Source organism: Balaenoptera musculus, chromosome 10, assembly GCF_009873245.2.
Source record: "Balaenoptera musculus isolate JJ_BM4_2016_0621 chromosome 10, mBalMus1.pri.v3, whole genome shotgun sequence".
Classification (NCBI taxonomy): Eukaryota; Metazoa; Chordata; class Mammalia; order Artiodactyla; family Balaenopteridae; genus Balaenoptera; species Balaenoptera musculus.
The window spans coordinates 76,660,479-76,683,390 of record NC_045794.1 but is presented as its reverse complement, the minus strand read 5'-3'; the positions used below and the strand labels follow the sequence as shown (position 1 = coordinate 76,683,390).

Genomic DNA, 22,912 nt, shown 5'->3' with positions numbered 1-22,912 from the left:
GATTCTCCCTAGTTTGGGGGCTTGGCAAGGGTCTCATCCATAAGCTTCCAGGGAAAACTTCTGCAACAACATTATTCATACCCTGGAAATCTAATGAGCTTTCAGGTTTGGGTTTGAGTAGCAAAGAAAACACTGAAAGGCTGAAGCTACAAAAATAGAGCCAAGTCTCTTTCCAAGGTCATTCATCCCTCGCCCAGGTTTCCTGGCACATCCTGGCCATGGCAAAGATGCACCGATTCACAGCGAAGTTGTTGGAAACTGTGTGTGGTGGCCTTTCCTCCCACAGCTCTGAGGTGATGCTCTGGCAGGTGCTTCCTGCAGCTGCAGGGAAGAGCTGGTTTTCTGGAAAGGCTTGGACCATTTTCTTGGGTCATGAAAAGGGCTCTGGCATAATACTGAAAGGCTGAAAGGTACGGTTCAGACTAAAGACATGTCAAAAAGGGGTTAAAGGAAGTAGGGAAGTCAAGGAAAATTCTTTTCGGTTTTGCTTATCAGCAAACACTGAAGGTCCCTAGAAGAGATTCCTTGTTCTAATAACACTTTGGGACCCATAGCCACCATGCTGAACAACTTCAGGGGCAGTGTTTACACTGTGTGCTTTGACGTCCTCCAGGAAGCACCATTCACACAGAATACAAGGTAAATGGTGCGCCCAGCTTTTGTGCAACAGGACCTTGCTGGGGCCAAATCCTGCAAGAGCCAAACCTCTAGTCACAAACAAAGCCTCAGTTCCTACTCTAGTTTTCTCACCAATTCCTTCCAAAAACAAACAAATGAACAAATAAAGCACTGTAAAGCTCCAGCCGAAATCTCAGGAGGGACATTAGATGATCAGTGTTTCCAGAAGTGCACCATTTAAAATCCTAAGTGTGCAGAGAATGATGTCTTTATAAGGAAAGCAGGTTTGTAGTTAAAATGTATGGTTGATCATTTATTTTCCTCCTTTCCCATTTAATTTGGGCCTAATAATCCCTAGTACCTGTTATATCCAAAGAGTCTCAGGGAAAATATAAAAGAAAAGAAACTGGTACTTTACTTTTAAATAAATTCCGAAGTCCTCTCTCTGCCTCAGACTCTCAAGATAAAAGACAGCAGCTGAGTAATTCAGGCAGTAGGTCTGGTGGCTCTGACACAAGCTTCCTTGGAAATACTGCAAGAGGAGAAGGGCAGAAGGAGAATGAATGGAAGCAAAGAGAGCACAGACAGACTTTCTCTTTCTCTTCACTTTTATCAGCAACTAGAACAGGGAAAGTGGAGGAGGCACCATTATCAAGTAGGAGCTATGACTGCATGGGTAGTAACAGTTCAAAATAAACATTGTTTAAAAAAAACCCCGATATCCCCATAGTAAACAGTTAACTCCTCAATAAGTTGTCTTTTTTTTTTTTTCCCATAAAGAAAATTCTGTTTAGGACATCTTGATTTAATTCACCCTTTACTTGCACTTATGCTTTGTTGAGGCCTACACACACCGCATGGAACCTGATGACAAACGCCGCCTTTGATTTCACTGCTCATGTTGTTGATGTCAAGCTTGTGTTTGTAGTAAGTGATTAAAGTAACAACATCTGACTTTTCACTAAATCTTCCCCAAAAATATCCGCATACTGAATTCTCCTTCCAGCTTCTAAAAATAGAGAGTCAGATTTGGGGCACCTCTACTGAATGTAGTTTCGTAGCGTGCGTTTTATGTGCTAGTCTTACCCAAGCTAACACTTGTGTTCTTTCTTCATTATGCTTATGTAATGTCTTAAACTTGCTATAATGACTACACATTCGTAAGCCATGTCAAATTTATTTTAAAATGAGGCAAGTGGCCAATTCGTACGTATACATTCATATGTATAATGGTCAAACTGGGCACACTGCACAATGTGCCACCATCTCAGTTAAGTGTCTGTCTCGGGAATGACAGTTATTCTTTTCTCTTCACCAGTGCTTCTGGCTCCTTACTGGCAGACACTCTCTTTAGGAATCCATAGTGCCTACCACATTGCTAAGCCTATGTGCTCCTTGATAGGTTTATTAATTAGTATAATGAGTAATGGGTCCCATTAGGGAATTTCCAATAGTGTCATAATGTGGTGAATGGGAGAAGGAAGACACACTTGCTGGTAACATTATAACTGCAGTGAGTAGAGACAGCAGACCAAGCCTAACAGGCCAGTAAAGGAAGTGACAGTAGTAAAGGCAGAGATAACAAAAACCTAGAAAAATATTTTGCTATAGGACCTCAGAGGACAAAACGCTATGGGGGGAAATGTCAAGTTTTGCCTTCAAGAAGAAGTAATTTGAAAGCTGATAATGTGAATTAATTTTTTCCTGGGGGGTTGGTGATAGCTGGGGGCTTGGAAATAAAGAGAAGGTCTTCTCACAGGTCACCTTGAGATGCTTGAGAAAGGCCATTACGAGGAGGCTGCTGTGAAGACCATAAACAGTCAGGCTTAGAAATGCAGCTCTACAACCCACTGGCTATGTGAACTTGGCCAAGTGATTTAACTTCTCCAAGCCTCAGCTTCCTTCTCAGTGACTTCTCAGATGGCTTTTGTGTGGATAACAAACGTCCCAATCTTCCACTGGTGAGCTTCTTGCAAGACACCGTGGTAGACTGTTATCACTGCTCATCTAGTTCCCTTTCCTGGGGAGGAATATATATGCCCACTCCATTGAGTCCATGGCTTGGCCATGTGACTTTCTTAGGCCGATGAAATGTGAACAGACATGCCAGAAACTTGAAGAGTCAGTGAGAGCTCTGCCTCAGTCTCTTATGTCTTTGCCCTTGAGACTGGTAACATTCCAGGTGGTGGGTGCTCCCTCAGCAGGGGTCCCAGAGCGAGGACAAAGTAGGAGCAGAGCATAAGTGAGATATGATACCAAGCCACTGAGATTTGGAGTTTGTTCCTGTGGTATAACTGAAATTAACCTGACTCATGTAGGCCTTTTTAAATTTAGGAGAAACTTTTATAGCCCATCTTTACACATCTGTAACGTAACAGGAAGCATTCATATGTGGGTATTATTATTGACTTTCAGCAAAGAGTCTATGCTTTAGTAGGCTGTAAGTACACTTATGCTATAGTCTGAATATGTGTGTTCCCCTCAAATTCACATGTTGAATCCTAACCCTCAATGTGACAGTATTAGGAGGTGGGCCCTTTAGGAGATGATTAGGTCATAAAGGTGGAGCCCCCATAAGTGAGATTAATGCCCTTGTAAAATAGGCTCCAGAGAGCTATCTAGCCCCTTCCGCTATGCAAAGGATACAGTAAGAGGTCTTTGACTGGAAGAGGGCCCTCACATGACCTGGGCACCACCCTGATCTCAGACTTCCACCCTCCAGAACTGTGAGAAATTGGTATCTGTTGCTTATAAGCTACCCAGTCTGTGGCACTTCATTACAGCAGCCTGAGCAGACTAAGACAACTTATGTGTTTTGATGAGAAGTTGATATTTCTCCAGACTATTTACTAAAAACTACATTAAAAATAAATTCTAGGATGCCAGGTCTTGGTGCTAATGTCCCAAGCAAGATGTCAGCCTTTAGATGAATATTCCCGGATATGTTTGCCACCAGCTTCTATGTCCCAAGCAAGAGCCACAAAATGAAACACCCAATATAATGGGTGTTTATGCTCTTCTGTGCTCCCACCCATTACCGTGAGAAGAGGATGACCAGGCTAGTCCACTGATCCAAGGAGATGGATAGAGCCAAGTGGAGCCAAGCCCGCCAGTTGCCCTAGCCTTTGATGGAGTAAAGAAATTATCAAGAAAACCAAGGGGACTTCAGACCTTGAACCAATGCACATCCAAATATTCATGTCCATTATGTAACTTACTAAGGGCTCTGCCCCTTTGTCTAACAAAAACAAAAAATGTGTAGCATGTGATGGTCCTAAAAAAAAGATAATTTCTGACTCTAAAGGAATTGAGAGAGTCTGAGATTTTAGGTAATTCCCAACACTTTACATTCTTTCTCTTGTTTTTCAAAGCTTTTCTTATTCTAATCTGCTTTCAAAGGTCACTTAAAGATCTCCCCACTTTATACCTAATTTTTGCTTGTTTTGCCTTGTTAAACTGTCCTTCTTCTTCATATCTCACCTCAAGCATCATCGCCCCAGGAAGAGTTTCCTGTCTGTAACTACTTCACCATCTGCCCCAACCTAGAAGTTTTCCTTCATAATATCTATGTTCCTTTTTTCCCCAGCATTGATCTCAATTTGATTATATAATCATTAGTGTCATCGTTGGATTAATTTCTTCCCCGCGAGACTGAAAACTCCCCCAAAGCAGGGGATATGCACATAATTCTGCACATTACTGTGCACAGGTTATCAGTCCCACACATAAGTACTTAGTAAGTGCTCAATAAACCTCAATCTATGTTTTTTTAAGTATATTGTAACAATTTAAATCTTGCTAAATGAGGATAGATAGGGACTGAATTAAAAAGCTCAAAGTAGGGGAAGAGGTTCAAATACCTACTTAAGAAAAAAAATAGCATTTATCAGACCACGGGTACAAGTTTTCCTCTTTTCTCCTCCTTTCACACACAGAAGTCTTATTAAGGGTGTTAATGGATCTGAAGGTTTATTTTGTTCCTTTCAGAGAGCCTGGCACTTCTGTTAGAAGAACAACTGAACCATGTAATTAGCCTGCACAAACTACTGCCATGAATACAGCTTTAAATTGAAGTCATTTGAAAACCAGACTTGGAAATGGCTTTTCCATGCATGCAGATTTTTGTCTTAATAAAACCCACACAGGAGAGATGACAATGGAGAAACAGAATCTGCAAGTTATTTCTGAAAATGTTGATTGGTGGGAAAAGGGATAGTTCCCTTGTGGGAGGGTGCAGGTGGAACCTTCCCAGGAAGAACAATAACAATGATCAAGGAGATATAAACGACTATCCTGAGAGGCAGGTGAATTTATCACATAGAAGCTGAGATCTCCCAGAAGGATTTTACCTTTGTGAGCATGGAAATGAAATCCAACGATGGTAAAGTCTCAGAAGTGTCGACATAGTCCTTGAAGATGTGGAAAAGACTGTTCACAAAACCAAAGCTTGTCTAGGGCCAGAGAGAAAGAAAACAAGAGTAGGTACACTTCCAGGGGTAAGAAATAAAAATCTGATGAACTTCAAATGTCATTCTTACAGATGTTTTCCATTTCAAATTTATCTCCTGGCAAAATTCAAAGATCTATTTTCCTCTACTTTCCAATATATATTTTCTTATAAGTTTTTCTTATAAATGAATTCTTGTTGGTATCTCACTTCCTTTTTTAGAGGAAAGATATTATTTATTTATAATATATGTGAGAAAGAACATTCATTTGAGAATAGACACTTATGGTGAGGACAGAGATCTTAGGAATTTTTTTTTGTATTTAACATCATTTATTGAGGAAATTCATGTATTCAACATTACTTATTGAGTCCTCCCATGTACTCGGCACTGTTCAAGGTCTTCTGGATACAGCAGTGAACAAGGTGGGTTCCTGAGCATATTCTAGAAGGTGTTCCAGAGCTTGTATTCTAGAGAAAATATGGAACATTTCCCAAATTTTTGTGTCATCCTTGCATAGGAACCATGCTAATCCTTGTATCGCTCCAATTTTAGTATATGTCCTGCTGAAGTGAGCAATATGTTTACTTTCTTAAATAGCCATAGAAGAATTTTAAAAATGTTACTGAAGGCTAACTAATAACTGCCATCTATTGGAAAGACATCAATGGATGTGTAGGTTTCCTTATTAACCTGAACTCCCGACCATAAGATTAAATGGGGATGAAATATGGAAGAAACCATAGTCCATGTTCCAATATGGAATACAAGCCAGAAGAATAGACTAAGCATGAATTTTCATCGTCCTCTGGCGAATTTTAACACATGGGTACTGGAATCTTCCTACTTTGGCTCACCTGACTTAACTCCTCCAGGTTTGCAAAAAGTCTCCATAAATCCACATCCAGGAGATATTCATGAGTCTGTAGGTATTTTAATGTATTCATGAAGATCTTAAAAAAAATGCACATTACTTTGTTTTTCAATTTTGATATTTGCTCTTTGCAAGAACATTAAACATAAACCTCCTGACTATAATTTTACAAAACAACTTGGAGATCAGTATTTTCAATCGTTAAGAGTTGTGCTAAACACGTATGACATTTAAGCCCCCACAGAACATACGGGAGATGTGCTCTTCTGTATGAAGCTGCTGCCGCTTTGTGAGCCCTAACAACACTCCTGTTGAACATAATCTGTTCAGATGGGCTTTCTCTGCTCCCAGTGCCAAAGAAATCGCCAAGGTTCTCTTCTTGCCAACAGCACTTACTTGAGACCAAAACAACATTCATACTGAGTTCTTATTTATTCCTTTCTCTGCGAAAGACCCAAATGTCCTTTACTTTCAGGAAATTAAAAATAGAGAACTAATGAGTTAATACCTGATAACTGGTAAGATGTTTAGATTTGGATAAAGACACTAAATATTAATGAAAACATTGAGAGAGGCTTTATGTCATTACTTGATGTTTTCCTACAAGAGAAAAACTACAGCAAGTCGATCCTCGCAGAATACCTGCCTCTCATGCTATAAACTAGAGAGAGATCAATTTATTGAAATATGAATACTTTGTATAAATATGATGAAGCATTCAAAGGGACCGAATATTTCAAGAACTGTAGGTGTGAAAAGACTGGACTTTAGACCACCAGTGTTCTCCAATTCCCATTGCCATATTTCTTAATTAATGCAGTAAATGGTTCTTGCACTTGCATCAGAATCATCTAGAGGCCTTGTTAAACTGGAGACTAGCGGGACCTACCCCAAGCCTTTCGGATTCAGTAGGCCTCTGATGGGGTCTGAGAATATGGGTTTCTAACAAGTTCCCAAGTGATTCTGATGCTACTGGTCCAGGGACCACACTTTGAGAACCACTGACTTAGAGTTTCCCCCAGTCCAGGAAGCATCAGTTGTCTGGAAATCTGTCAATATCCAAGCATTTAAAACATGTAATTGTAAGAAACAGAAATCATTAGTTCAGATAAATTGGGAAAATTTAGAAAAAAATCATCTTTGTGCTATAAGATTCTTTTCTTTATAGAAATTTTTGCCATTTAAGAAAAACATTGAGTCTTTCAGTGAATTTATTATTTGAGTTACAAAATTCCAATTTACAAGCAACTTTGGGAAATTCATATTGATTGTGTAAAGAGAGGTACTTATATACTTTAAATACACTGGGGCATTTGAAAATAAACTCAAATTGGCTTTCTTTTAAGCAGAAAAATGCTAGTTTAAAATGCTTATGTAGCTTATAGTGGGATGGAAAGTTCTGTGCTGTCTATTAGGGCAAGGGAGGTAGCAGAGCTCACAGGGTGAGTCCTCTGCAGTGAACATCTATTGGGTACCACTCAGCTTCAGTGTCCCCCCTTCCTTAATATCATCCCAGTTTTCACCTCAGCATCTACTCTTCCTCATACCTTGAATGTGATCATCTTAAGCCAATGAGCACTTTCCTTCCTTATCCGGGTAGTTGGTTCAGAAGTGGGCATGTGACTTAAGCCAGTCCAATCAGAATGACAATCAAGACTTTGCCTATGAGTGCTAAGAAGAGACTCTCTCTCTCTCTCTCCCTTCTATTTCTCACTCTCTCCATGGCCTCAAGGACAGCAGCCATTCTGTGACTACAACAGAAGCCAGCCACAGGATGACGCTGATATTGTGGAAGGCAGGGATGAGGGACGAAAAGAAATTTTGCCCTTGGTTTTGAGCCCCTTGATCAAACCAACCTTGAATTCTGTCTCAACTGTGGACTTTAGTCACATGGGTCAATAAGATCCTTACTTAAGCTAGTTTTCTGTATCCTGATATAGTCTCTAAGTTTTAACTTTCTGAGTGTCTTTGTGGCTTAAATTTTGCTAAAGTACTTAGCAGTATGACTGTCACAATAAACATTACTTACAGAAAAGAACATCTGTATAGCACTTGATAGATTTCAAAGGAAACTAATCTGATCATCTCAATGATCAGATGCTATGAGACAGTCAGAGATGGTACTGTCATCCCTCTTTTGTAGCTTAGAACAGGAATTGTCAAACGACAGCCTGTGGGATAAATCAGGTCTGCTACCCATTTTTGTGAATAAGGTGTTACTGTGACACAGCCACACACATTTCTTTACAAATTATCTATGGCTTCTTTTGCACTGCAATGGAGGAGCTGAGTAGTTGCAATAAAGACCACATGTCTGGCAAAGCCTAAAATATTTACTATCTGGACATTTACAGAAAGCACGCGCCAACTTCTGTTTTATGGAATGGAGGACTAGACTTTCCTAAGTTCACATGGCAAGTCAGAGGCAGATCCAGGACTTGAACTCGTGTCTCCCAACACAGTGCCTTTTCCTGTGTAAGGGAGCAGCCAGGATTCAAAAATGCTTATGGGCAGAGGCAACCTTGGGAGCAATGTGGCCCATCCTCCCCTGTGGTCTTAGAAGGCATTTGCTCCCCTCCCATCCTTTGCCCTGTGGTTCTTCTATAAGGAATTCTCTGCTCAGAGCCTCCCCAGATCAGGGCTACTGCACTGTACAACCTCAGGAGCACCATTTACATGACAGACATCGTGAATACACTGTATAATCCACCCCTCCCCACCCACCCCCGCGTTACACGTGGATGGTTGCCCTGGAAATCTGTGGCTCCGTAGCTGATAAAAAGCATTTGCCTGGCACTGTTCATAAGGGAGTATAAGAGCCAAAAGAGGAAGCTGAATGAAAGTGGGGTGGCTGCCTTGAGGGTGGCTGTGAGCTCCCTGACGTGAGGAGTATGTAAGCACAGGGTGAGAATCAGGCAGAAGAGATTCAGACATCACATGGGGAGCTGGAAGGTCTCACCCAATCCTAAGACGCTATGTTTAAGAAAAGCATGAAGAGAAACCAAGTTGCTGATAACCAAAAATAAACAAACAAAATTTCCTTAAGATCCTCTGAAAGAGGGGATCCCCCCCATACTTCCTTCCTTCCTTCAGCATGTAAGAAAGAAACAAGTCCCTAAAGAACCAATGTTTTCCATCTACTACAAAAATTAAAGCCAGCATTACCATCTTAAGAACTAATAAATGGTCCAAGAAATAAGTGCATTCACTTGTGAAGAGCTCCCATACAGCCTCTTGCTGCTTTCTCAAGTCTAATTGATTAGTAGGAAGTTTTTGATGTGTTTCCACGACTTCATTCCAGGTCTTATCCTGTACGTGGGAGAAAAGAGAGAACAAAACATTTCAGTGGGTTGACCAGTTCACCCTTCCTTTGACTTGCAGTACAGCAGGAACAAGCAATCCCCCAAATCACGATTTCTCACTGCAAGCCCCAGGCGTCCCCCTGGGTAGAGTTATCCAAACCACAGTTCTCTCTGCATGGCTTTGGGATATCAATTCCTCCCATGGATGGGATGGACATGCTGTTTTTAGTTTAAAATGAAAACGAATTCAAATTGATATTGTTTTGAACTATGTTTGAGAATTTCATAAGTCCTTTTCAGTTTTTTGGCAAAAAAAAAAAAAAAAACAACCCACCAAAAGAACCCCAAACCCAGAACTGGGAAGTCTGATCCAGGTTCCACTGGTAAAACTTGTTGAAATTAATTACTGAAGAATCATGAAATAAGAGACTTAAAGTTTTTAAGAGACCTTCAGAAATTGTCTTATCAAAACCAACTTGTTTTGTAAATGAGGAAACTAAGGCCCAGAGAGGGGAATGGTTGTAACAAATATTAACATTTGTACAGGGCTTCATGGTCTACAAAGTGGTCTCACGTCCATTACCTTACTTAAGGTACAATGACTTTCCCGAGCTTTCAGTGTGCTTTAGAGCAGCGGTCCCCAACCTCTCTGGCACCAGGGACGGATTTTATGGTAGACAATTTTTCCACGGATGGGGCAGGCAGGGGGGAATGCGAGCCAGTTGGGGGATGGTTCAGGCGGTAATGCGAGCCACGGGGAGCGGCAGATGAAGCTTCGCTCGCTCGCCCGCCCGCCCGCTGCTCACCTCCCGCTGTGCGGCCCTGTTCCTAACGGGCCTCGGACTGGAAGGGTTGGTGACCCCTGCTTTAGAGAGAGCAGACCTCGGTCTGCCCAGGTCTGGGCTTCTCTCCTGCACTTTGTTGTTATTATGAACAAGCCTGGGCTTCTCTCCTGCACTTTACTGTTATTATGAACAAGCCAATAATCTGACAACTTAAAATAATGGCTAAAACAAACAAAAAAAGCTATGCCACACAGAAAACAATGCACGAGATACCTTCAGGCTGTGGAACTCATAGTCTCTGAAGTCTGTAATCTTCAAAGAGGAGAGGCAGTCTTTCAGATCAGATATGTGCTTGTGTTTGTCTTTGCCCTGCTTAAAGATTGTTAGAAACAGGATTTTCAATCTTTTAATAACACACCTTTGGTAGCCTCGGCATCTCTGGTTCATTGTCCAACATGCATGAGAACAGAGTGCACATTTTGTCTATGAGTCACTAACAGGTGAAACACCATTTCTGAGCCATAGTCTGACCCACGGGACCTCAGAATGTCAGACATGGAGGAGAGAGGCTGGTGAGGATGTCTGATGCAAACCTCTCATTTTACTAATAGAAAAAAAAAAAAAAAGACAGAGCTCAGAACACTCCTATAGCAAATAGATGGATTTCAGTCTAGCACATACCTTGTGGTCCTAGAGTCCTTCATATTCTAACTTTTCCAAATGTTTGATCATAGATGTTTACCATCAGAAGGGGCCTTGGATGTCTTAGTTCAACCCCTCATTTAGTAGATGACTAAATAAAGCCCAGAGTGTTAAAGCAACTTCTTAACACGGTAATTCACAGCTGGAGAATACCAGGATATGCTAGAAACTCTGGTTTCCTTAGGATGGAACCACTGACTCATTTTTGTTATAATTTTTATTTTAAATAATATTAGTTAAAAAATTGGATTACAAAGGTAATAGATGGTTATTATAGAAAATTTGAGAAACAAAACCACAAAGAAAAAAAGTTACACAAAGTTACCTGTAATCTCCACTGCCCCTTCCTCCCCCCGGGGTAACTACTGAAAGCCTTTCTCTGACTGTATTTATAATTAATTTTTAATGGTGTCATATTTATACATCCTTTTGTAACTTGCTTTTGAAACTTTATCATGACCTTTCAATTTTTTTGGACTCATTCAATATCCTAGTGCAACATCATGAATTACCTGCTTAAAGAGCTCATTTTACCAACTAAACCAGGAAGAAGCTATCAAATAACGAAGTGTGAGGCTTTCTAAAGTCAACTTGGCTGCATTTCAAATGAATATTCAGCACAAATCATTTTTCAACTTGTTCTACTGCCTCAGGGCTCATGACGCTGGTGTGGGTCTAAGCAGTTTGGTGGGCGTTTTCCGACTTTAGGTTAAGGAGCCAGAGAAGGCACAGCTTATCTGTTGTGGGGAGGCAGCTCCCTGTGTGTCTGAAAGGAGACCCTGCAATCGGTTCAGAAAGTGCTAAAGGGCTGTGGCTGACTTCTCTGCTAGGGCTACGGCACTGAAAGAAGAAACTTACTAGAGACTTATAGGCTTCACAGTAGCAGAGGAATCTTGGAACTGATTGGGGACCTCCTACGGCAGCTGGGACGTATTCCTTTTGTTGATGTCTGAAACCACAGTGACTGCATGTTGTGGAAATTAAAAATCAGCAGCCAGTTGGAAAATAAAGAAGCTGAGGCAATGGAAGAGGAACTGGAGCTGTGGGAAAGGGGGCGCCAGCCCTCTGTCTTGAAGGACACTCACTGTGGCTTTCCAAGGGTCTGAACAACCTCCTGGCCAAAGTGCTTGGTGGATATGATAGTGCGAAGGGAGCGGACAGTCCTCTTGGAGGAAACATTAACTCATTAGAGTTACAGACCCTTTGTTGGAACCTGTGCTGCTTCCACTATGGTGGCATTGACTAGGAGAGGCAATGAGAAGATGTGAAGGGTATCTGAGAGGATATGGAGGATAAAGAAAAGAAGCCAAGGTTAACTCTGGGGCCTCAAATTTAATAACTAAGGGGCGTGTGGAATGGAAATTTGTAGTAGGCACTGGTGACATGGAACTGGAGTAAAATGGATATACAGTCGTCCCTCAGTATCCTAGCAGGATTGGTTCCAGGACCTCTTCGGATACCAAAATCCACAGATGCTAAAGTCCCATTTATAAAATGGATTTGCATATAATCCACATACATCCTCCCATATAGTTTAAATCATCTCTAGATTACTTGTAATATATAATGCAATGTAAATTCTGTATAAATTGTTGCTGGTGGATGGCAAATTCAAGTTTTGCTTTTTGGAAATTTCTGGAATTTTTTTTCAAATATTTTTCATTTGTAGTTGGTTGAATTCAAGGATGCAGAATGTACAGATACAGAGGGCTGACTGTATGAGAATATATGGATTCTGTAGTGGTTGACCTTGAATTGGCTTTGAATTGGTGAGAAGAGACAAGATCTTTGAGAGCTCTGATGAGATAAAGGAGGGAGGAGTGTCCAGGTCTGGTTATGGAGCCCCTCAGCTGGAGAAGCAATTCAATATTAGGGCTAAAACAGACTCAGAGCCAGACTGCCTGGGACTGCTGGGACAAATGCCCACTCTGCTGCTTAAGAGCTGTGTGACCTCAGGCAAGCTATTCAACCTCTCCGAACCTCAGTTTCCCCATTTGCAAAATGGGGATAATAATGTTACCTACCTTGGTGGGTTGTTTTCAGAATTAATGAGTTAACACATATGTAAGCTGTGACATACATAAACAGAAACACATAAACAGAAACAATGCCTGATAACATGGTAAAAATTATATATGTGTTTGCTTTTATTACAAATACTGTTATTAATGGTTGAGAAGAAAGGAAGGAGAGAAGAAAGAAAGGTAAGGAAAGGAAAAATCTGTGATAGATTGGGGAAACATATTACAATATGGTACTGTTTGATATTGATGTGGATTACCATTTATATATCAATAGATATGAACTGCTTGATAAATAAGACTAAAAAGATGAAGGAGTGAGTAGACACTGATTTTTAAGGGGACCAGACATTGTGTCCTTGTAAAAGTGAGCCTTCAAGAAATGAGTCTCCTTTCATTACTGAGAACATTTGCTGAAACATTTTGTCATTTCACTGATTGTTCTGTCTTTGTGTATCTCCACCACTGCCTACCCACCTCCAACATTGTGCAAGCCATTTATCACGTTTTTTTCCAACTTACATGTCAGTCTGACCTTCTCAACTGTGAGCTGAAAATGAGCATATTGGAATCTTAAGATATCTAGTCCAGTGTTTGGCACATATAGTCACCCGATACATGTGGAACAACTTACTTCTTTATGGGGGAAAAAAAATAGATGCATCACAAAAACTTGTAGGTTTTTACCCTTATCCTTCCTTAGGTAAGTCTTCCCTTCTGAAAGCACGTTCTAGCTTCCCGCTCTGGAGGAGCCTCGGGAGAGCTGGTGGGAGGTGCCCCTTCTCCTGAGACCCTAGACCCGACTGACAACTGACCCTGCTTTCATTTAAATGAGGAAGGAAAAATATACAAGCAGCTCATGCAGCTCAATATCAAAAAAACAAACAACCCAATCCAAACATGGGCAGAACACCTAAATAGACATTTCTCCAAAGAAGATATACAGATTACCAACAAACACATGAAAGAATGCTCAACATCATTAATCATTAGAGAAATGCAAATCAAAACTACAATGAGATATCATCTCACACTGGTCTGAATGGCCATCATAAAAAATCTACAAACAATAAATGCTGGAGAGAAGGTGGAGAAAAGGGAACCCGCTTGCACTGTTGGTGGGAATGTAAATTGATACAGCCACTATGGAGAACAGTATGGAGGTTCCTTAAAAAACTAAAAATGGAACTACCATACGACCCAGCAATCCCACTACTGGGCATATACCCTGAGAAAAACATAATTCAAAAACAGTCATGTACCAAAATGTTCACTGCAGCTCTATTTACAATAGCCAGGACATGGAAGTGACCTAAGTGTCCATTAACAGATGAATGGATAAAGAAGATGTGGCACATATATACAATGGAATATTACTCAGCCATAAAAAGGAATGAAACTGAGTTATTTGTAATGAGGTGGATGGGTCTGTCATACGGAGTGAAGTAAGTCAGAAAGAGAAAAACAAATATCAGATGCTAATGCACATATATGGAATCTAAAAAAACAGTACTGATGAACCTAGTGGCAGGGCAGGAATAAAGACGCAGACGTAGAGGACAGACTTGAGGACGCAGCGGGGACGGGGAAGCTGGGACGAAGTGAGAGAGTAGCACTGACATATATACACTACCAAATGTAAAACGGATGGCTAGTGGGAAGCAGCTGCATAGAGCAGGGAGATCAGCTCGGTGCTTTGTGACCACCTAGGGGGGTGGGATAGGGAGGGCGGGAGGGAGACACAAGAAGGAGGAGATATGGGGATATATGTATAGCTGATTTACTTTGTTGTACAGCAGAAAGTAACACAACATTGTAAAATAATTATACTCCAATAAAGATATTAAATAAGGAAGGAAGGGAGGGAGGGAGGGAGGCAGGAAGGAAGGAAGGATCCCCAGAGAGGCTGCACCACAGGCCCTGTCTCAGATCTGCCAGGAAAACAGTCAAATCATGTCCCTAAAGAGGGGCAAAATGAGAAAGACTGGTGAGCAACAGCCCTGGTGACAATGGTATCACAATTTTACTAACAGTTTATGATTTGCAACTTGTAATGTTTAGACTGTGTCCCTACGGACTGAATGTTTCTGTCCCCCCAAAACCCATATGTTAAAGCCCTAACCCCACAATGGTATTTGGAGGTGAAACCACTGGAAAGTAATTACACGTAGATGAGGTCATGAGGGTGGGGCCCTCACAATGAGATTAGTACCCTTATAAGAGGAGGAAGAGACACCAGAGCTCTCTCTACACCATGTGAGGACGCAGCGAGAAGACGGCCATCGGTAAGCCAGGAAAAGAGCTCTCACCAAAACCCGACCATGCTGGCACCCCGATCCTGGACTTCCCAGCCTCCAGAACTGTGAGAGATAAATACTGGTTGTTTCAGCCACCCAGTCTGTGGTATTTTACAGCAGCCCAAGGGGAGTAAGACACTCACACCATTTTTTTACCCTTGAAAAAATAATGTGAAAGTCACTCCTATACTTGATTATGGGAACACACAGTTTTCCAAGCCCTGGTTATGAACAACACTAACAATAATATGGCCAGTAACGACTGTTTCAGACGCCCAGCTCTGGGGTGAGCTTCACACGCATTATTTGACTCACTTGTCACAACCATCCTAAGAGGCTGCCACTATTACCACCTACTTTTTACAGGGAAGGACTTGAAGCTGAGAGAGACATGGATTCATTTGGCCGAGGTCACAGGGCAGTACATGGAGCAGCTGGGATTGAAACCTCAGAGGGCTTTTAATTTAGCTACAGTAGTTAAGTATCAATGTGTGTGCATCCACAGAACCTCCAAGGTAGATGTCGACAACTGATGGCCAACTACAGAGGCCATGTGGGCAGATTTTTAACAGAAGGAAGTGCAGTAACTACTCCTAAGGCCCTCCTGGTGCTGCTGGCTGTGGCGTGTAGGTACTGTGGGGAGAACACAGTCAGTCCTTCTCCTTCCTCCTCACTCCAGAAGCGAGGAACACTCCTCCCCTCTGCCCCCAGCATGCTTGAGAGAAAGGCTTCACTGTGGCTAACTCCTGACCTAGGCAGGAAAGAATCAGGCACTACTGATTTCAATCTATAACTCTTCAATAATTGAGGGTGAAAGAATGAATTTAAAGAAAACCCGCTAGGTCTAATCCAACTGGCTTTCCCAGAAACAGAAGTGTATTTGTGGAATCTGTTTCTGTACTATCTCATTAATTTTTCAATGTTCCCAGTATACTGGGCACTGACTGCAAACTGGGGCATACGCTTGTGCAAGTTTTCTTCATCGAGTGAGCTGTTTCCTACACTGTGTCAAGTTATAAATTTGGAGCTGTAAGGCACTGCAATATTAGGATTGCTTTGTTTTCTTGCAGAGCTCATTAACCACTGGCAATTAGCACTGTATCACTGCACAAAGTGGCATCATTTGGCAAGTTCTGTATCCACTACTATGAATGTGATGATACAATTTAAACTTCACGTGCCATCTGCTGTCATGAAAAGATAAAGTAGGATGAAGAGGCTCTTTAGCCATTTCTTACTTTCCTAGCTACTGGAGGCTTAATTAAAACAAAAATGACAATGCACAATACTCACCACTCCTCTCTTGGAGAAAGGCCATCTTGGCTTTTTGGATTCTGGTGGGTGAAATTAAAGAAGATATATTAGTACTTTGGAGTAACTACTGACAGATCAATGGAGTGCTTTACAAAATCTGCTTTTCAAATGAGCCAAACAGCATTTGCCCTGCTTTAATTCTCCTTCTCTTGAAAATGCACAGGATGAATATTTATATTTATGCAGATGAGTAAACGAAGCGATGTTCCAACTGAAAGGCTGGTGTACTATTGCTACCTTATGGTGATATTGTCCTGTTTCAGCCTCCTTTTCCCCCTTCATTCTTGGAGAAATCTATAAAGTGCAATAAAATGTTGAGTATTCTTTTAAGACAGCGGCACAGGACTTTAGGGCTGAAAGGACTTTATTTTTATACTGGAAACCACCCCAGCATATGCAACTTCAATCGTCTGACCAAACTTGAGACTCAGAGACTGCATCGACCTGATAATCCCCAGGTGTGGTTGAGTGCAGATTCCTGAAATAGGGGGACATCAACCCATGTCACCAATCTTTAGGTTGGGGGCTTATAATCTCTATTGGCCACCATCCACATACTCCTTAGGAGTTGCTTTAAATTGAAAAGGAAGTCATTATTCAGTAACTCATTCTTTTGATGATCAGGAAGTAAAGAGATTAGATTGTGGATTCTTGATTTGTATGTCATTTGCATCAATCTCTAATGCTACCCAGAAAAACGTGGGAATCATCTCTTAGGTTTTGGTGAGATGTTCTGATAACTCAGTACACAAAATGGATGTTTTAATGGTTCATCTCTGTTTCTACTGGTTTATCAGGAGACTCTGCATAATACTTCCATCAGATGAAAGCAATTACCTGAGCAGCATTTACTAAAAAAAAGAGTGTGCTTGAGGGACTTTTCCCACTGGAACCCTGGAATCCAACCGATTATCCTGCTCATTCGGACCACCTTATTGACCTTTGTAAAGGGGAGATTAGGTGGAACCTCCCTCAGAGACAAATCTGCTTCACCTCTCTTAGGCTTCAAATGCCTGGTGGCAAATTATCATGTACAATTTGTACTGCAATAATTGGGGTCTCTTGTCTTAGCAAATTTCTCTCCTCTGCTTTTCTAACTTTAGGGGTAATTTTAGGGCCTTGGGAAATCTTCACAAGTATTCAGAAGAAAATTTAAATGTGTCTCTATTGAATCCCTAATCTTTTATTATCTTTATTAAATATTAAGTTTTGCTGAATCAGAATCTATATTTCAACAATATCTCTAGGTGACTCATATGCACATCAGAGCTTGAGAAGCACTGCATTAGACCATGATGGGGACATGAGAACTCTATTCTAAACTCCTAGAGAAGAGGGCATGGAGGGATATGGTGAAGAATGTTGCATATCTTTTATTACGTGGTATCTACTGTGATGCCAGGCACACATGCCTAGCAGAGAACTTAACAAAGAACATCATGCAGCTATTATGACCTTGTTCTTTAGCATGCTGGTTCTCAAACTTTAGCTGGTATCAGTATCACCTGGGGGGGGCTTATTAAAAAACAGATTGCTGGGACCCACCCCCAGAGTTTCTAATTCAGAAGGTGTGGCATGGGACACCAGAATTTCCCAGGCAATGCTGAAGCTGTTAGTCTGGGACTAGTATTTGAGAAGTACTGCTTTAGTTTTTTAACCAGTTTAGAGCATTTGCAAAGCATCACAGAACATGTACTGACCTCTTAAGGTTATGCTGTGTTTAGAACGAGCTCTAATTTCTAGGGGCCTGTCCTTGAGTAGATCACTTAATTCCCTCTTGGTTCGTTCATTTGGGCATTTGGATTGTTGTGTCATATAGGACAGTAGATGTGAAAGGGCTCTATAAAGAGTGACGAGCTAGACAAATGTTAGTTACGCTTTATTCACTGGTGGCTTCTGACTTCCACACACGGAAGACTACAGCTGCCTGCGTAATGGGTGTTTGATGCAGGCTGGTGGAGCGTATACAGGGTCAGGCGTCAGGAGTCTCGATCCCATTCCTCTGACACAAACCAGCTGGCACCACGGCTAGGCCACTTCTCCTTTCTGGGTCTCACTTGGCACATATGTGAATGAGGAAAGAGCTTGGTGGTTTTCCACGTGTGTTGTCACAGGCTATCCTGGGCTTCTAGGGATGCCTCGGAGGTGAGTCTTTGGGACCTGCCCCATTTTCAAGCACTACAACTCCACCTGGATCTGTTTTATAGACTGGATTTCCAAGTAAGGATTCTCTTGTAAAAAGAGCTCTGCTAAGAACAAAACCAGTTTAAAAACTACCAGGATGGATGATGATCTTGAAGTCTCCTTTTAGCTCTCAAAGGCTACCATCGGAATCATGGGGATGTGTCCTGAACACCGCAGTTGTTCTTTTCTTTCACAACTTAGTTCAAAATGCAGATTCATCCCTAAGGCCGCCTCTCTCTAATCTGCTCTAACAGTAATCTGCCGTCACTGGGCCCGCTGCCTCCACACGGTACCACCGTGGTTAGAAGATACCAGTGCGAGGCTGAAGGCCAGGACAGGGTGGGGGGTGGCATTACAGCAATGACAGCGACACTGCCCACCAGCCCAGAGAGGGCTCCAGGATGGTCACCGTCACTGGTGTACCTGTTCCAGGTCCTAGACGTGGGGTATATTATTTGACAAGAGGACCTTTTGAGGAAAGGTCTATACCTTATCCATCTCCTTATCCATCTCTGTAAGTGGAATGCCCGATACCGAGAGCGGTATTCAGCTGGTTCCGGTAACTCATGGCTGGTGCTTGTCCTAATTGGTGAGACATCTGTTCTAATGTGTCAGTGCCCATGTTCTACTAGTCATTAAATATTCTGAAAACACCCTTTGCTTATTATAAAACCCATCGTAGAGCAGGTATGTAATATAAGTATGCTGAATGGACAGGACCTGAATTCAGCAGCAGAAGCGGGTGGCACAGGTAATCGGCGGCTCCATCTGACACCAGAAGGTCCCCGGGGAACACCTCAAGTCCAGATAAGTTGAGCACCACAGAACTCCTCCTGTGCTCGTAGAATCTGGGTTTAAGAGATGGAAGGAGAGAGCTTAACAGCTTACATGCCCCCGCATGGGCACTCGGAAGTGACTGCTGGCAGCCCGATTAATGCCTGCTTTTTCAGGAGGCCACTCCAGGCTCCAGGCATGGAGGGCTGTGATGACCCACACACCGCCCCATGTTTGACACCTTTTTGAGCCTCATTGACTGTTTACGATTTTGACTAATCCAAAGCAGAACAGCTCGCCTGGAAGTGTCAACATAAACATACTGGGTATGTTCTGACTCAGGAGGACACAGGAGAAAGCCCTTAAACACAAGAGTCTTTGCAAATTATGAACATGGCCTCAGAGGGAACAGGAGGCATGGGCATGGGCATGGCCACGACACCCCTAGATACTGGAGGCCGGTTGTGTAAAGGCAGCCCTTCTGTTTTTCCTAGAGAAAAATGAGAACTGTTGTTGGAAAAGCTTAGCAAACAGGCCTATCTACCTTCTCCTTTCTTCCACCCTATTTCATGAAACTTCCTGTCTGTTGGATATTCACAAAATAAATGCTTGACATCAGACACAGTGGGGAGTAGCTCCAAAGCCACTGGGCATTTGCTCTGTGATCACTAAGAAACAAAATGGGTAAGGAATGATTGCATCGAATTGTAAGGATTTTCAGAGCTTCCCCATAATAGCTGTTCAGATATTCCGTTAGTCTATTCTGAGAATGAGAGATGCAATTCCTTCTATTTACTGACCAATGTAACCTCAAAATTCTCTTTTCATCAACAAATAGCTTAACATATAGGTTACTTTACATACAAAGGAATTTTGTCTCCAACAAAAAGTATAGCTATGGGGCTTCCCTGGTGGTGCAGTGGTTGAGAATCTGCCTGCCAATGCAGGGGACACGGGTTCGAGCCCTGGTCTGAGAAGATCCTACATGCCGCGGAGCAACTAGGCCCGTGAGCCACAACTACTGAGCCTGCGCGTCTGGAGCCTGTGCTCCGCAACAAGAGAGGCCGCGATAGTGAGAGGCCCGCGCACCGCGATGAAGAGTGGCCCCCGCTCGCCGCAACTAGAGAAAGCCCTCGCACAGAAACGAAGACCCAACACAGCCAAAAATAAAAATAAATAAATAATTAAAAAAAAAAAAGTATAGCTATGGAACTGCCTTGAAAGTTCAGAGTCTGGGTCAGTCATATCCCTTTGGATATTATGATTTGGGTCACTGCCATGCAGCTTCCTCCTCCAACAAAGAGGCCATCCCTAGAGCGCCGTTAGTCTCCCTAGGCCAGTCCTTCCTCTGACCCTTCCACTTTCCCACCTGCCTATGGTGTAACTCCTCCATGCTTTGTAGCCAAGTGCCATGCTTCTGACCTTCTGCAGGAGTGATGGCCTTTCTGCCTGCACCTTCATCTCTTGCCTCATAATTGAATATTCTTGGTTCTCATGTCCTTCTTCCTATCAATATGTCTGGTGTTGGGGTCCTGGTCATGTCCTGTCAGGCCTAACATGCTGTTGACCAAAGCCTGATATATATTAGAATACCCTGTGGAATTATACTACCTGTCCCCAAGTCCCACCTTTTGGATTCTGATCCAGTAGGTCTGAAGGTGGGCCTCTGCATCTGTAGTTTTACCCAGTTCCCTAGATACTCATCAGAGTTGGAGAACAACAGATTTTGAGAATACAAGTACCTTGATATAGGTCTTTCCTACCTTTAGATTTTAAGGATTATTTCAAATTCTCAGTCTTTTGCTAAAAACATTTTAAATCATTTTACCAATGAATAGTAGGGCAAGTTGTATGGGAATTTCTAAATAGTGAATAACCTGTGTCTCATAAATTCCTACAAAATCTGTGAGCTAGGGCTGCCTCAGACTCTGCAGATAGATGCTGGAGGCCTAAAACAAAGTTAATTTTCAGTTTTAAAAGGCTGCTTCCTCTAAGAAGTCTTCCCTGATGCTCAAAGAAATATTCCTTCATATTGGTGCACTGCCCTGCAGGCCCTCAGCATCTTCCATCTGTAGTAACCCAGCTGCCTCTTCACTCTATCGTTTTGATTCCATCCCACACCCAGTCACTAAATGTGAGTTATCCAAAATGTAAGTCTGACTTAGTCCCTCCTGGCTTCAGATAAACACATTTTTAAAGCATACACACAAGCCTTCCACGATTTGGCCCAGTTACCTTCCTAATATTCTTTACTTTGCAATTTATTCTCTGGAAACAGGGAATGGATTGTAATTTCCCACACAAAATGTTTCACACGTCAGTGACTTAGCTGGGAATGCTCTGCCCTCTCTCTGCCCTCTCTGAACCTGTCTAACTCCTATTCATCCCATGAGATTTAGGGCTATGGATTATCTAAGTAACTTTACAGGAATTACTTAGATAAAATCAGGCTCAGATTTATTCAATTAGCTGCATTTCCGGGGATTTTAAAATCTGTTTTGACTTGCCTCTGTTCTTCTCTTTGTTTTTTTATTGGAGAATTTTAGAGTAATGTTGCAGGCGCTGCTAGCTGCCCAGCCAGCAGGCATGCTCTCCACTTTTATTATTATCAAAACCCTGCTTTGTTGGGGGTGGCATGTGCCAAGTTAATGCACTGACAAGCCCTGGCTCCCCTGCAGCTAGCGGAGGCCGTGTGACACAAATCTGGCCAACAAGATTTAAATGGAAGTTGCAGGGTGTGGCTTCTGGGAAAAAAATTTTCAAAGGGGACAGAGGTGGCTAGCTTCTTCCATTTACCTTTTGCCCTTTGCCCTTCTTGTTGTCATGAATATGGCTTGATACCTGAAAGTATACCTGTGATCTTGCAAAGATAACAGCAGAACAGGAAAACAGAAGGAGCCTGGCAGGATGCCGACATCTGTCCTGGCCTGGGCTCTGGTTATGTTATAAGAGAAACATCCTTTATTTGCCTAGGTTGTTCTAGTTGGGTTGTTACATGCAGACAAATGCTGTCTTAACTGACACAGATCTCCTCATCCTGGACTTCCTTCTCCAAGAATATCATCTTTCAGCATTCTGCACTCTTATTTGACTTTTTCACCATCTATTTATGATGAGGTGTGTAATAAAATCATACAACTTCTCACAACTCTCCCTTTCTTGTTATTTGCCAACCCGATGTCCATGGTGGTTATGAGGATAGAGGGGGCTGAATTAGGTGGGAGTTGGAAAAGTTACAGTAATTTGAATGAGAAATACAATTCTAGTTTCTTCCTTCTGCAAACAGGACATTGGAACTGATACATAATGAATGAACAGTATACAAATCCAGCCAGGAATCTTCACAGTGCTATGCAAAAGGTATTCGATAACATAAACTACTGGGAGCCCCAAGAAGTCCCCTGAAAAGAAATATTAGAAGCTTCCCTGTAAACTTTATACTTCTCTTGATAAAGACCCTGGAAGCATACAATGAGATTTGGTATTTATGGGGATAGAGGGGACTGGGAAAAGTACAGTAATTTGAATGAGAAATGTAAGCTAGGTAAACTTTGGGAAAAAAGTTTACTCTTTTGAGCTTCAACTCTAGATGG

The 22,912-nt window shown here is 42.0% G+C and overlaps 1 protein-coding gene and 1 non-coding gene across 2 annotated transcripts in view; both read right to left on the bottom strand.

The window, feature by feature from the left end:
* The window catches only part of LOC118901568 (pleckstrin homology domain-containing family G member 7), a 76,304-nt gene that overhangs the window by 50,876 nt on the left and 2,516 nt on the right, over positions 1-22,912 (bottom strand). Inside the window, exons 2-8 of the mRNA XM_036864799.1 lie at positions 19,266-19,393; positions 16,341-16,381; positions 10,301-10,399; positions 9,106-9,249; positions 5,924-6,019; positions 4,968-5,069; positions 1,037-1,150 (exon numbers count right to left, since the gene is read on the bottom strand). Of these exons, the coding sequence (XP_036720694.1) occupies positions 1,037-1,150; positions 4,968-5,069; positions 5,924-6,019; positions 9,106-9,249; positions 10,301-10,399; positions 16,341-16,381; positions 19,266-19,393 (724 nt within the window). The remainder of the gene's footprint in view (positions 1-1,036; positions 1,151-4,967; positions 5,070-5,923; positions 6,020-9,105; positions 9,250-10,300; positions 10,400-16,340; positions 16,382-19,265; positions 19,394-22,912) is intronic.
* LOC118902897 lies at positions 5,542-5,643 on the bottom strand. Its single transcript, XR_005021616.1, has one exon. It is a non-coding gene; the product is annotated as a U6 spliceosomal RNA (small nuclear RNA).